The 15,985-nt window shown below is 32.7% G+C and overlaps 3 protein-coding genes and 1 pseudogene across 4 annotated transcripts in view; 2 read left to right on the top strand and 2 right to left on the bottom strand.

Annotated features, from left to right (window-relative positions):
- Positions 1-6,120, top strand: part of LOC111427021 (uncharacterized) — a 110,772-nt gene extending 104,652 nt beyond the window's left edge. For both annotated transcript variants that reach the window (XM_023061969.2, XM_023061970.2), the window contains exons 12-14: positions 200-2,137; positions 2,215-2,469; positions 5,757-6,120. In XM_023061969.2, coding sequence (XP_022917737.2) covers positions 200-2,137; positions 2,215-2,469; positions 5,757-6,059 — 2,496 coding nt within the window. In that variant the 3' untranslated portion in view covers positions 6,060-6,120. The remainder of the gene's footprint in view (positions 1-199; positions 2,138-2,214; positions 2,470-5,756) is intronic.
- A 1,078-nt stretch (positions 6,121-7,198) lies between these two features.
- On the bottom strand, positions 7,199-8,137 carry LOC111426983 (proteasome subunit beta type-7 pseudogene; annotated as a pseudogene).
- A 2,110-nt stretch (positions 8,138-10,247) lies between these two features.
- Positions 10,248-11,260, bottom strand: LOC111426989 (cytochrome b5 domain-containing protein 1). The gene is made up of 3 exons (XM_023061921.2): positions 10,733-11,260; positions 10,521-10,682; positions 10,248-10,466 (listed from the first exon to the last, which is right to left on the bottom strand). Exons 1-3 carry the CDS (start codon positions 11,161-11,163, stop codon positions 10,310-10,312), a joined length of 750 nt encoding a protein of 249 aa, XP_022917689.1. The 5' UTR covers positions 11,164-11,260; the 3' UTR covers positions 10,248-10,309.
- Positions 11,261-12,289: 1,029 nt separating this feature from the next.
- The window catches only part of LOC111426926 (TNF receptor associated factor 4), a 69,334-nt gene continuing 65,638 nt past the window's right edge, over positions 12,290-15,985 (top strand). Inside the window, exon 1 of the mRNA XM_023061821.2 lies at positions 12,290-12,685. Within this exon, the coding sequence (XP_022917589.1) occupies positions 12,654-12,685 (32 nt within the window). The 5' untranslated portion in view covers positions 12,290-12,653. The remainder of the gene's footprint in view (positions 12,686-15,985) is intronic.

Consider the following 15,985-nt stretch of genomic DNA (forward strand, 5'->3'; position numbering starts at 1 on the left):
TGTCATAATTTCACCACATTTTAAATTAAAATTTTTCATTAATATACCAATTTAAGACAACTGTCCCTCAAAATCGTAATTTATACCAACTTTATTGAACATAGTCTTATAAAAAAAATGACCGAAATTAGAAATGAAGATGTAAATATCAATTCAAAATTTGCAAGCGGATTTTACAATTTTTCTTTTAATTTTCTAGGAAAACGTTACGAATGAAGTTTGCGAAATTACCAACACAGTATTCAATAGTATTCCAATATCGTCTGGTGAAAAACAAGAAAGTCTTCATGGTGAACCGGATATAGTAACTGCTTTAACCAATTATGATAATATCGAACCTTTAGAAAAAATCGAAACGGAAATAGAACCGATTGAAACCAAATCCCAAGATGCTTTTGGAAATACTAAATATTCCGAACATCTTTTTGAAACTTCTGATGAGAAACTAAAAGAAGAGGACAAATATTCTAAATATTTAAATATGGTGGAAGATGGCCACATTTCCGAATTTGAATCAAGAACTACTACGTTAGATCATGGCGAAAATATTGCACGAGGAATGGAAGAGCATATTCCAGAAATAGCAGAATCAGAAAAAGAAATTATTTTAACAGAATCAGAAAAAGCGATCGTGTTGACGGAATCAGATAAAAATCTTGATTTAACAGAATCAGAAAAAGAACTCCTTTACTCGCCAGAACCCAGCAATGAAATTTTGATGAAAAACGATATAGATCTGGAAGAAAAGTTCGATGATAAAGTTTCTGATGATATGCGCGACTTGGATTCGCCAATGGAAGACGTTACAACATCGATTAAAGATGATGTTTCTACTTCAGAAATAATCGAAGAAGCTAAAGACATTAGTACTGAAAAAGATATGGTGTTACAAGACAATTTTGGTATTACAAATAACGACGTTTTAGTTGAAAAAGTCCACGTAGAAGAAAGAATTGGTGACGTCCAAGAAAAACTTGGAGTGGAATTAATAACTCCCGAACCAATTCTTGACAAAAAAGTCAAAGAAGAGGTTGATCAAAAAGTTGAAAATGTTCCAGAAGAAGTTATCCATGTGATTGAAGATAATCTTAAAGAGATACTTGACGAAAACATCCAAGAAACCATTCCCCATCAAATTCAAGAGGTAGTTGAAGATCACAAGATTTTAGAACAAGAAGTTTTAGCCCCAAGTCCGGTGGTACCACCAATCGAAGAACCTTTGATTTTGGGAGATGTAGTTCCAACCGAAGAAATCAAAACAACCCCTATTCCACAAGAACCTACAATTGAACTCATCAAAACCGACTTGATCACTCCACAATATCCAGAAGAAACTACAATTATAACTCCCTCAGAAGAAATCAAAGAAGTTGTTCCTCCTGTTGAAGCAGAAATACCATTAGAAACTCCACCAGAAGTTCCTCCACCACACGAAGAAGTCAAAAAAGAAGAGACACCTGAAACTAAAATAGATACAACAGCCGCTGTTACTGCTGCGGTTGTTGGTGGAACTGCAGCTGTGGCAGCTGCAGCAACTGCAGCCGTTGCCGCGACGAAATCAAAAGAAAAGAAACCTTTGACACCAGAGAAAAAACCATCCGCAACTAAGAAACCTACATCAGCATCAAAACCATCTGCTACAACTGTACCATCTAAAACTTCAAAACCACCTTCAAAGCCATTGACACCAAAATCTGCTCCAGCATCAACAAAAGCACCAGCAGCAGCAAAACCACCAGCTGCAGCGAAACCATTAGCTGCAAAATCGTTGGCTCCTTCTCAATCAAAACCTTCATCCAGACCATCCAGCTCCTCCAAATCAGCTACAAAACCGGAACCTGCAAAAACAATTGAGAAAAAATCTTCACCAATACACAATGGAGAGGTGAAATCGGCATTGGCAAAACCATTGATGGCGTCAAAGAAACTCGCGGCCGTTCCTAAAACGCCAACCGGAACCAGAACGCTTCCCGCCAAATCATCCAGTCCAACAAAATCTGAACCGAAAGTTGAGGTTATCAAAGCTGCTCCAAAACCACCAGTAAAGGCGGCTCCAACTTCTAAAACTACTATGGTAACCACTAAACCAAGACCTACAACTTTAACATCTACAACAAGAACAGTACCTCCAATTAAGGTAAAAATTTATATAAATAAATAATTTTAAGTTGTTTATAATTTATAATTTTAACAAAATAAAATTAAATATTTTAGAGTACGTTAAAACCAGCAACTGCAACTTCTCCAAAACTTTCATCTTCGCCAGCAAGGGCATCACGACCTCCACTTAGTGCATCAGCAATGTCTAAGCCAAAATCGTCTCTTAATGCAAAGGGTCCTGATGCTGAAAAACAACTTAAAGACTCTGTTAATAAACAGCTAACAAGCACTCGCACAACGGTAACCAAAACTGGAACTGCTCCAGGAAAAACGACTACAACCACTACCAGGAGAATAGAGACGAACAAGGTAAGGTCGCCCCAAAGGATAAGCAAACAAAACAGTTATATTGAAAGTGACTTCTATTATAACGCGAAATTTTAAGAATCATAAGTGAATCAATGGGACAGTTGTATCTTGACACATTTTTCAATCATGTATATAACAATAAATTATGATTTCATTAAAGTTTTCATTTAATGTGTTTTGGTAGAATTAAGTTATTTTGTTTTTGTAATTTAGTTTAATAATTTTCATAATGGATTTTCTTGGAATGGAATAATTCAAAGAAGAATTGATTTCACTCAATTATGTTGTAGTACTGCAAGCAAAAAAAGGTTTAGAACACAAAAAGACACCAATCAACGAAATGTCAGTAATACTACTAACCTACAAGTTTAAAGAGCTGTGAGAAATAAAGAAAAATTGCTTGTATTTATTTCACATTCAACTAATTTTGAACAATATCATTTGTATTACAAATTTAAAATGCTCTTATTTAAAAACAATATTTAATAGAATTAAATTTTTTTTATGTATGGCTTTTTGACTTGTTTGATTTGCTGTGCCATGTCTTTGAAGATGTGATAGAATCTGAAAAAATATATGTCCGACGTAATAGGGATAAGAATGGTAGGAATGAATGTTTCACCTCGCTGAAAATCATCGTTATTGGTTGATGATTGCTCACTGCTTAGTACAAACTATGCACAAAACATTCAATTTTGACCCATATGAATGAACCAACTACCTAGAAGTGACAAAGATATTAATTTGAGCAAGGTATTAACCCCATGATTTTAACAAGTCAAATTCTATACGTAATAGAGAACGGTATTAATTAAAAACTTCTTAAAAGTAAAGACAGTCTTCGTTATTAATGGTATCCTAAACAGACGAAGTGTCAAATTTTAGTTTGGTTTGTTCGGAAGTGTCAATTCTGAAGTTTTGTCAGTGTAGTTGTGACGTTCCCTTCCAATAAATCGAAATTAATGTGTGACCAGCGTAATTAAGGACATTTTCCCAGCTTGGAGTCCTACCAGTTCAATTCCAAACTTTTTCATGCAAATTAAAGTTTTGGCTAACATAATTCCAGACCGTTTCTTCAAATGTGTGGTTTGGTCAGTTGAACACCGGAATTTTTCTTGCAGTTTAAAGTTTTGTCAGTGTAATTTCAAACATTCTTTTCGATTTTCGAGTTTTTCCAGAATAAATCCAGACTCTTTCTGCAAATTAAGCTATGAACAGCATAGTTCCAGACATCTTTAGAGTCTTACCAGTGTAATTCCAGACTTTTACATGCAATTTAAAGTTTTGACCAATGTAATTGCAGACTGTTTCTTCAAATCTGGAACTTGATTAGTGTAATTATGGACTTTTCTTGCAGTTCAGATATTCTCTCCAGTTTCAGTTTCCAGTTCTCCAGTTTACACTTTTTTTTTAGAGTAAATTCAAACTATTTTTGTAAATTAAAGTGTGACAAGTGTGATTCCAAACTATTTCTTCAAATCTGAGGTTTGGTCAGTTTAACACCGGACTTTTTCTTGTAGTTCGAAGTTTTGTCAGTGTAATTTCAAACATACTTTTCGATTTTTTCCAAAAAAAATCCAGATTCTTTCTGCAAATTAAAGTATGAACAGCACAGTACAGATAGCTTTAGAGTCTTACCAGTACAATTCCAGACATTTACATGCAATTTAAAGTTTTGACCAATGTAATTGCAAACTGTTTCTTCAAATCCGGAACTTGATTAGTGTAATTGTGGACTTTTCTTGCAGTTCAGAGATTCTCTCCAGTTTCAGTTTCAAGTTCTCCAAGTTTACACTTTTTTTTAGAGTAAATTCAAACTATTTTTGCAAATTAAAGTGTGACAAGTGTGATTCCAAACTATTTCTTCAAATCTGAGGTTTGGTCAGTTTAACACCGGACTTTTTCTTGTAGTTCGAAGTTTTGTCAGTGTAATTTCAAACATACTTTTCAATTTTTTCCAAAAAAAATCCAGATTCTTTCTGCAAATTAAAGTATGAACAGCATAGTTCCAGATAGCTTTAGAGTCTTACCAGTACAATTCCAGACTTTTACATGCAATTTAAAGTTTTGACTAATGTAATTGCAGACTGTTTCTTCAAATCCGGAACTTGATTAGTGTAATTATGGACTTTTCTTGCAGTTCAGATATTCTCTCCAGTTTCAGTTTCCAGTTCTCCAGTTTACATTTTTTTTTTAGAATAAATTCAAACTATTTTTGCAAATTAAAGTGTGACAAGTATGATTCCAAACTATTTCTTCAAATCTGAGGTTTAGTCAGTTTATCAACGGCATTTTTCTTGCAGTTTGAAGTTTTGTCAGTATAATTTCAAACATTCTCTTCCATTTTCGAGTTTTTCCCGAATAAATCCAGACTCTTTCTGCAAATTAAAGTATGAACAGCATAGTTCCAGACAGCTTTAGAGTCTTACCAGTACAATTCCAGACTTTTACATGCAATTTGAAGTTTTGACCAATGTAATGGCAGACTGTTTCTTCAAATCTGCAGGTTGATTAATGTAATTCTGGACTTTTCTTGCAGTTCAGAGATTTATCAGTGCAGTTCCAGATATTCTCTCCAGTGTCAGTTTCCAGTTCTCCAGTTTCCACTTTTTTTAGAGTAAATTCAAACTATTTTTGCAAATTAAAGTGTGACAAGTGTGATTTCAGACTATTTCTTGAAATTTTGGTTTGGTCAGTGTCATTTTATACTTTTTCTTGAATTTTCAGCATGACCAATTCAATTCCAAACAAATAATCATAGCTAATGCCCTATATCCGCATTTGAGTTGTAAGACAATGTTCTTTAAGTATATGACACGAGTATTTGAGGTGGTTATTGGCAACAAGTATGCTGCTATAAAAACGTATGTGCAGTAGAAAGCATAAGCTCCTGGATTCTTCCAGAGTTCTTCTACAGTGTCAACGCATACAGAGAACGTGAGGTGTGTTTTAAATGTCAACGAGGCGTTCATCAAAACCTTCAAGGGCATTAATTCTCCCAGACTGTTCATCTATTTGTGATTGTATCTGTCGTTGATTTGCATCTGAAGCCAAAGTGTCCTAAATTCAACATATTTGATTCTATGTATATTATGGTTCTAAACAGCCAAGGGTGGCGTGATATTTGAAGAAGGAATTTTCTGAGTATATTTCCTTATCATTTAAGGTAACCATTTTTCCGTGAGAAAAAGTTTTTACAACAATTTAATAATAAAAAAATCTTGTTAAATATGAAAAATGAAACTTTTAATAAAAAGTTATTAAATTGTTTTAATAAATAATTTCAGAGTTCTACCGCTGCAACACGAACGACTACGACTACAAGAACCACGATGACTAAAACGACAAAGAAACCAGCCGAAATAACAAAACTTGCGAATAAAGCGAAACCAACTGCAACGAAAACAGCCTCGAGAACACCCCAACAAAACGGCACTATCGAACAACACCACGTAGTGACTACGGTTGTTCAAGAAACAACTGCCATCCTAACGGCCGAACCGCAGCTCGTTAAAGATTTATCCCCGCCAATTGAAAATAAATTCATCACAGATAATTTGCAACAGGTAACTGAGAGAAACGTCGACTGAATTGATGTTTAAAAATAAACTATTTATAATAATACTTTAATTAATAAAACTTATTAATCTATTTGTATTTAGCGAGTACTACTACGTAAGTGTAATATCAAATTTTTATATTATAAAAAAAACAAATACGGATTATTATTACTACAACAATTATTGTCGATTATTATTATCTATATGGATTGATCGTAATAGTTGAGAGAGCTGTTTCAATTAACAAAAAAAAAAAAAGAAAAAAAGGAAAATAAACATTAAACATGGTGTGGAATGATTTTTAAATATTTTTTACGAAATGTATTAATGTTATTATTTTTTAAAACCGAGCGCGGTTTTCCTTATTATTTTTTCTGTGTATCCGTTTTTTTATTTTAGCTGGTTTTCGTTTCTTGATGTTTATTATTTAAAAAGAGCTTTTTAAGGCTTAGGTGTGCTGAAATGTGATGCATTGCACTCTTCTGTATATATACTATATGTGTAATTATTGGAAAAAATATTATTAATACATTAATACTATTATTATTGGGTGCTAAAAACGTAAACGAACGAGCGCTTTTTTTTGAAAAAAAAAATCATTTGGGAGAACAAGTTACTTAATAATATATTGTTATTTACACACACAAAAAAAGGTACCTATCCACTAATTTTTATGCTTTTTGATAGTTACATATACATAACAGTTTTTAATATTAATACGAAAAAAAAAGCATATTAAATGGCTAGGTTTTTAGAAAACAATAGTTCTTATTCTTATCTACTTATTTACTAGTAACAAAAAAAACGCTAAGGAATAATACATGATTTTTTTATCCTCCCTTTCAAAGTTTCTTACACCCTCATGTTTTTATCATTTTATTTTCTGTAAGGATTTGTTTTTTTTCTGAGTCTCTTACCTTTACCTATTTGTATTAGACCTTTTTATTTATTTGTGTAAAATTTGTAGTATTCAGCACAGAAATAAATTTTTTTAGAAAGTCACTTTTGTTTATTTTTATCATTTTTTATTAAAATTCCGATTTCTATGGAAATTTTTTGTATTTCTATTGTCAAAATGATATATCCTTAATAAAATGTTATCTGTCAGTGTTAATCAGTGAAATCAACTTTTTATTTGTGAGAAATTTCTTACAAAAAAGTTATAGAGATATCTAGAATATTAATATATTTATATTAAAATATTTATTTTACAGTTGGATCCCTTAAATTATCATTTTTATCAATAACAATATCACTAACATGATAATTGCATACATCAACATTTAAGACGGCAGAACTTCCTTTTGAAAAGTGATAATCGCCATTACGATCCATCTTTTTATTGGTTTCTTCATAAGTCCTTAAAACATCGTACGATCCTTTCCTGATTACGCACAAATCCACGTTTGCTCCGGAAGCTAAATCATTAAAAATCCCTGCTGCAATAGCATCTCTCACCAATTTTTTGCCTTCTATTTCATTTAATGCCGGTTTCCAACGACCTTCAAAAACGCCCATAGCTGCAAGGGAACCTGAACCCATCGTAGCGTACGGCAAATAATCTGCTGAACCGTGCGGATAAACCGAATACAAATGAGGCCCTGTTACATCCACGCCACCCAAAACTAAAGCAGCCCCTATATAACCTTGATAACGAAATAAAAATTGACTCAACATTTGTTTTGCAGCGCAAACCGGTACAACGCGATTTGTATAGAAGCGGTGAAGTTCTAATTGGGCGGATATCATATTGGTGATCATTTCCGTATCGGCTGCGGTTCCAGATCCACAACAATAGATGTTTTTAGCTAAGAAATGTATCTTATTAGAATTCTTATCACTTATTGTGGTACCATCGGTTGCTCTTGTATCCGCGCCTAGTATAACACCATCTTCGAAGGTTATTCCTGCAATTGTTGTACCGGTTTTTCGAGGAGTTGGTGATGGGAAATTGGTGTTTTCAAAAACTTTGTTTCTCAAGCAATTCTCAAAAGAAAATCCAGGTTGAGAATCTGTTGAGTATACAAAATGCGTCATGCTTCAAAATATATTTGAAGTAACAAATTATGTTACCAAGTTGTTTAGGTAACTATTTAACATATTTGACTTTAAGTCTTTAACAACTAATAATAAAATACTAATCGCTCGTTTTACTTGTTATTGCTGCTTGTAGTCCTGTGATTGCCTATATGAAAATATCCGACAGTTAAGTTTGAGAATATAATAATTATATTTGATTAGTTGATAAAATACTTGCAATACTTTACTATTTAAATTGGTTAAACCTTGATTTATCTGGTATACTTTAGGTTGAGCCACTCTTTTTCCGCAATAAGAGTCTCTTTCACCTCAAAAAACACTTTCTCAAGAATGATTTACTCCACTCTTTGTTGATTGAAACGTTTGATTTTTATTCCTTTTTACACCCTATTTTGGTACCCTTTTTAGATTTTCATTATCGGATTTTAAGGTTCTGGGGTATATTTACCTCAATCGTGTGATAATTTTTTTTCAAGATAAGTTGAAGCATCAAGCAAAAGATGTTATTAAATTAGTTAAGGAAATATCTAAAAAAATTTTGATTTAAACTTGTTACGAATGATGAACGTTTTTATCTATTGGTAACGGTTCTAGATCAAAAAACAGTTACAAAAACTCAAGATTTAGGTTAGCTCTTTCTTTTTATGTCTATTTATGTATTGATGTTCTTGATTTCTGCAAAAATCGTGCAACGAGGAGTTATATCCAGAAATGTTAATATTTATTGTAGAAGAAATAAATTTACAAGATTTATACAATTAACGGCGCAGTTCTAAGAATTTTGTTTAAACGAATTTATAACTACTACTAAAGGTACTCCAAAATCTTCTACTTTTGTACATAATAAATAAATATACTCTAATAAATACTATTGCCTATTATTAATACAGTACAACTAAAAAGTTGTAGCTAAAAAGTCCTTGTTTGTTACAAGCAGGAATGTGTTAATCAGTTTATAGAGTTTACAATATAGAACATACACAAAGATAATATCCAGACTATCACCTTAATAGATAGAAGAACAGCGCCATGCTATGGATTAGAGCATCTCTTGGTGCATGCGAGATTTAGATATAGAATTAGTAAACGATCAACACAAAATAGTCTATACAAAGAAAACTGAACGTATTTAACCTAAATGGCACAGAATTTGGACAAAAGAAGTAGGTAAAGTAGATAAGTGGATAAAGTACTGAAAACAACCTCAGGCAGAAACAGCATCATTAATGAAGAATGGAACCGAATTATAACAACTACAATCACTACTGCCAAAGAAGTCTTGGGAGTGACTTAGAAAAGTAAACCGTGCTTCGACAAAGAATGCAGGGACAGCAAAACGCAAAGAAATGAACTTTACATAAAATATATGGAACGAGGAACACGATAGAGGGAGGAAATCTATAAAGGTGTAGACAAAAAAGCGGAAAAGGTTAATATTCCCTCAAAACTGTTCAAAATGGGAAGTGGAAATCTCAAGGAAACTGAACATGCAGGATGGTTTATCAATGGAATGGAACAAAGCAATAATATTGACGCTGCCAATCCAAAACGGCACAATCGCCAAAATGGTAACTTTTTACTTAGGTACACCGTTAAACAGGATTTTTAAATCTGCATCCAACAGATATATAAACTTCTATCGCTACAATATTGGTTTAAAGATTGCGCATATGTATTTCAATATATCATGAAAGTGATGAAAGTTCTTTGTATTTCCTGAAAAATCAAGTAAATGTTTATGCCGTTTTGGCTTGGTAGCGTCGATATGAGTCATGCAAAAAAAAATGAACTGTTTTGTCAAAACCGTAATAAAACATCATGAGCCAAAAAATTATCCCTAAAACTAATAAAGTATTGATATTTGAGAGAAAATACTTCAGGAGAATTTTAGGTCAAATTCAAGAAACCTTAAAGAACTACAGTTATCCAATTACATCAGTAACTTCAATGGACGAGTCATGTTTTTAGGACGAAGTAGAAAGCGGGAAGCTTCTCAAAATGCAAGGAGTGAGGTCGAAAGCTAACAGAAATGATACAGCAGAAATGCAATGGATTTAATTTTTTTCATTTAGTACCCTTGTATCCATCTGTTCATCTCTTTGCGTACAGTTATCCAAAGGCAAATCAGCTGATTCAAGTACAGCTTCTAAGAGGTGTTGGTTATTTAGATATGCCAAGTGACTTTAATAAATGCTGTTTATTTGACTGCATTTTGTTAATTTCAAATATCCATAAATATTTTATTCTTCTACATGCTTAAAATCATCACTGTAGTACATAAAAATGACCGGTATGTATAAACTTTGTGGTAATCCTAATCGATAATATTCTTCTCTTTCGTCGATTATTCCATTTTCTTCGAGAGTTTTATTCATCACTAAATTTTTGTTAAGAGCTCTAAAATATTGAAATAATTTTTTAAAAAATTATGGAAATGAAAATGTTATGTACCTGCAAATATAGCTTTCTGGTTCACTATTAAATATTCTATATCGTTCCATAATTCTGCTAATAGTATCCTCACAACATACATTTATAATGGCTTCTTGACAAATACACATATTTGTGATTCTTACAGGACGAACTTTTTTTGTTAAACGACCAACGAGATATCTTAAAAAAATAATTAATGTATGTTATTATAAAATGAAGTAATTTTTTACTTAGCGTCATCTTTCCACCATGGTAAACCATCTAAAGGTCGCCACTCCGTTGATGGTACTTGAATTTGAACGTGAGGAATCCTTCCATATGGGCAATGAGGTACTCTAGCTCCAGTAATTGGGTGTATATAATGTTGAATATCACCGGTTGACTCATCAAACCAATCGTTGATATCTTTTCCGGCGAAAGCAACCAATGGTCTTATACAATCTTCACCGGCATATTCCCTTAATAAAGGTGTTATGTTGTAAACTTTTCCAAGAAACGAAACCCAGCAATCGCTCACACTATTATGGACAACAACTTCGAATGGAGCGATATAATTTCGTTGATCTATCTTTAAGGTTCTCGACACCTTTTTGGGTTTCTTTTTTATTAGACGCGGTAAAGGGTTTTTAGTTCGATAATTTATATTATAACAATCGGTCATTGTAATTGAGATTTAGTTAGTTGTTGCTTTAAAAAGATAAGATTTTTTAATTCTAATTGACAATAATAATATTGACAAGAAAACGTTTGAAATATCTCAAAGTAATTAATCAAAAAATTTTATAAATAACTTTTAACACCTTTCATCTTCACATTAAAGAAGTTATTTATGTTCTTCGAAGTGGTGAACGACGAAAGAAAGGAAATGTTGAATCGGTTTTAAAATTAAATGTACCTAAAAGCACTTCGCTATCGTTCAGAAATAAACAAGCCAAGAACATCGCAGCAGGAGGTAAAATGCACATTTACAGCCTCTTAAAATTAGACAACATCAACGTTTATCGTGGCACGTTCGAAATGTGCCGATACAAATCGATTAACGTACGGCGAAAGCTCGCAACTTGAGAATACTGCTGTTATGGGGGGCTCGAAAACCTTATTAACCCGTGAAAAGATTCGAACGGTGACATAAATCATATGGACAATTGCTGAACAATAACCCACGTCTCGAAAGTGTTTAAAAGGATCTCCAAATGCTTTTAATGTTAATACGTTTTTCGAACGATTTTCGACGGTAGTTAAAATCGGTTTTATGTATCATGTAAAGTGTTAAAAAATTGAGTGTTTAATGATCTTGTTGTTATTTTAGATATTTCGCAAAAAGCTTTTATTTTTAGTAATTATGAAAGCTTACTTAAGTAACCTATTTTATTTAATTGAGCAATAAAATTTAATAATCCATAACATTTATTTTTATATTTAAACATATGGTAAACGTACTTTAACTTTGTACAAAACTACTTCCTTAAATAAAAAAATAACTCAACACTTTTAATATAGCCCAAATAAGATAAAATTTGGAAAATAACAGCTGGGCAATCTTTAACTATTAGTAATAACGGTCGATGTAATTACCAAATAAACAATATTTTCTACGTCACGGGAGACTAAACACGTGTTTGTCAGGATGTACTAGTTACGAAGTGACTACGGTAAACATAAACGTCTCTCCCTTGGTTTTATCGAAAGAGAATCGTCTTGTCAGTGCTGCTTATTCCATATTTAGATCGCAAAGTGCGAACGTTTAGACAAGAAGTGTTTTGTGTGTCGTTAAGCGTGCGTCTGTTTATTAAATCACACTCTCTTGAACTAAATAGATACAAAGAAGGATAAGAGCGACCGAAACTGCTACACATTTAAAAGCGGATATCTCGCGTCATCACCGATAATAAACGATAATAAAATAAGGAGCGTTTTATGCGCGATTAAGTAAAATAAAGTTGTGCATTTAAAAACGGTTGGGATGGTGTGGTCGGTTTCGAGTTCAAAATATCCCCTTAAATAATAAAAAAAGGATTGCGGTGTCGTAATTTCGTCCAAATGTTATGACATCCGGACAATCTCTTGTCTTATTACTTAAATAAGTGGAGTGTAGTGTGTGGTCGCTTTGATAAACTTGTAAATAGGTTGTTTGAAGTGTTCTAGGCGAGAATGGCGCTTCCTATTTATTTCGACATAAAAACGTAAGTGCTCTCTGTTTTTATTTTCTAGTTAAAGTACCAAGGAGTTGTAAAATTGGTTAAGAAATTTTGTGTTGGAAATTGGAGGAGAGTAAAACGAATCAATTGGGATTTTATTTTTTCTTAAGAAACCTGGATGCTAAAATAAAATTGAAATTACCTAGGTAGGGGTCATAAAGGAGTTTATTTAGATTCAAATTTTATGTTTTCTAATAAAATAAATGAAACTATTTTAGAATAATAAAAATTAATTGCTTTGTAGTGGGTTGTGTCTTGCCAAAAATTGTAAGTAGGTTTCATGGGTCCGAAAAAAAAATATTATTTAGGTAGTCAATTCTAAGAGCAGCTGCTTTACCATATGCGTTTCGAATTCCTGTCAGCCAGGTGGTGGCCTTTCAAGACACTCGCGGCTACTACAGCTTCTACCCCAAATCCACCATAATTTTCTTTTAGTGTTGAACGTCTGACCATCAGATATAGTGATTTCAAAACTACAACTTTGTAATAATTTTAAATACTGTAAAACCTTGATATAACGATCGTCGTTAGAACGAACAAAATATTTTTAAAACAGTATACATAAATATAAATGTTACTAGACTAACTAATACTAGACCTAGAACTAGAAAGTTTCGGGTTCAAGGTCTAGTGTTAGTTGTGGTTTTAATTTTTATTCAACGCTATATTGTTGTATATTTTTATTGATTTTTATTGAAAAATAATGATTTAGTCTTCTGCAAGCACTACATAGCCATCTGCAAGCAGGAAGTAGTCTTCCCAAGCAGTATCTAATCCTCTGCAAGCAGTCAATAGTCTTCCCAAGTAGTGTCTAGTCTTCTGCAAACAATAAATAGCCATCTGCAAGCAGAAAGTAGCCTTCTGCAAGCAAAAAGTGGTCTTCCCAAGCAGTAAGTAGCCATATGCCAGCAGTAAGTTCTAGTGCTAGTCTGAGCTCTACTTTTGACACTCCCTTCCTATATTTATGTATTATTAAATGATTAATAATAATTACTTTTTTTATAATAATCTTAATGAAAAAATAATTTTTAAACGATAAATACAAAAACGGAAACGATTAATTGCGCCACATTACGGCGAAGTAAAATTGACATTCACGTAGCCCTACATAGACAATGATATTTCTTAATAGTGCGAAATATGCAGATTGCAGCGGTTAAGACGGAATTTTTTACAGTTAAACTATTACATCAAGATTGCCTTCAGGAAATTACCAGTTACTTTACAACATCCATTCTCCAAATAAACCCGATATTACTAAATGTATTGTTTTGAAAAAAATTTATAATTTATGATTATTGTTATTAATCAATAATTTCTAATTTTTGATTCTGTAGAAATCATTGACGTTAATGCAAAATTGTTTACGAAAAGGTAGTTTATTTTTAGTCGAAACTCTCGTATCCTCCTCTGAGCGTAATATTACTGCAGATGAGTTCGGGCACAATGTGGCACACATGAAACAATAGCAGCACGATCCCGTAATTAGTGCTTTAAAGTACCTACTCACGTTCAATGGGACGTTTTAAGCAAGAAAATGGATACTTATTACGTCCGATATACGTATAACTCATTGCTACATCAAAATCTGCTCGAACTTTTGACCTAAATGCGAAAAAAATTCAAAACAGTCAGATATGGGATTTATCTGAACATTTTCCAAATATTATTTTCCAAACATATATTTTCATAAACGTCTGTAATGATGAAAAACTAATTTATAGTATAATCGCATCACAGAAAGTAGTAATTGAAGTGCTACCTAAACACTTAATTGAGATTCGCATTAACTGGGACATTAAATAGAAATAAATAATAAAATGTTTATAAAATCATAGCTTCTAGTCTTCTGTCAGCAGTTTTTTAGTCTTTTGCAGGCATAAATTGTCTTTTTCCAGCACTATCCAGTCTTTTTGCAGCAGAATTTAGTCTTCTGTTTAGTACTCTATCATTTGGCATATCTGTACAACAAGCTGGGATTAGATAGCAAATATATAGTCAGAAAGTGTTGATGTACGTACGCAGACATAGTCAGTTAAGGAGTCAAATAGACTATTTCTATGACACAAGAAACAGGAACATAACTGCAAAACAGACCTAGACTGCACCAATGAATTGATTGAAAAACCACAAACACGCGGTAACAATTTAAGTATACTGCTGCATTGGAAAACTTCTATGTTTATTCAGGAATAATTATTATGCTCCAAACACATACCAGTTAATACAGGTTACTGTGGATGTTTAAGAACAAATGGAACTAATTTGACATGTTCGTTGTTGTTTGAATTATTCATTTTTCGCACTATAACTTTGAAAACAAGAGATTGTTCTGAAATAGTTTCACAGGAAGCTGAAGTGTGATAAATCATGAAAAGATCGCTATTTTTCAAATCTCCTTGACATTCATTTCACAAGATTTTTATTGTATTTGAAGAGAGTTTTGTCCATCCTCCGTTAATACATTTTTTAGATCATCTTTTTTGAAATAGTTCTTTTTGTTGAGGTGTTTCTACAGATATTGTATAGAATTAAGGTCTGGGGACTACAGTGGATGATCCAGAGTTTTAGGTATTTCATGTTTTAGATCGTTGTTATGTTGAAAAAGTGCCTTTGATGATTAAGGCCCACTTTTTACAGCTCTTGTTAGAAAACCTCATATAATAGCTATTGCTGTGGCAACAAAAAAATCTTTTTGGAATTCATTCCACACGATTTTTGTCCATTCTTCTGTTAAAACATTGTTTAGGTCATCTTTGCTAGAAATGCTCCTTTCTGTCAAGGTACTACCATAGATACTCTAAAGAATTAATGTCTGGAATTAATGTTATGATCGCTACACAGTCGCAGACCATAACCGCGCCTTCACCGTGCTTTTTATTGAACGCCTCGTTTTTAGGTTGGCACACTTTTAGTGGCTAATTGCAAACTTACTCTCACTAGTGAATATTATATTTTTTAAAATTTTGAGGATCGTTTTGATGCTCTTTGCTTGGTTACATGGTGTTATCAATGTAGACTGTTTTTGTGGAACGCTCTTCTTATGGTACTGCAACTCCTCTTATTACTGCCTTAACTTGCGTGTCTGTAAGCTACTTTGATCGTACAACGCGTTGTAAACCCTTTACAGTACCATATCTATCGTATTTATCCATGACTTTCTTTGTCGTGCAATGATTTCTTCCAACGATTTTTACAGTTTCGCTCAAGGATTAAAATTTTTATTTATATCTGTTTAATTTTCCGGATATCAATGTTGGTTTGCTTTCTCATAGTGAGGTTGGC

This window comes from Onthophagus taurus, chromosome 2 (assembly GCF_036711975.1).
Source record: "Onthophagus taurus isolate NC chromosome 2, IU_Otau_3.0, whole genome shotgun sequence".
Lineage (NCBI taxonomy): Eukaryota > Metazoa > Arthropoda > Insecta > Coleoptera > Scarabaeidae > Onthophagus > Onthophagus taurus.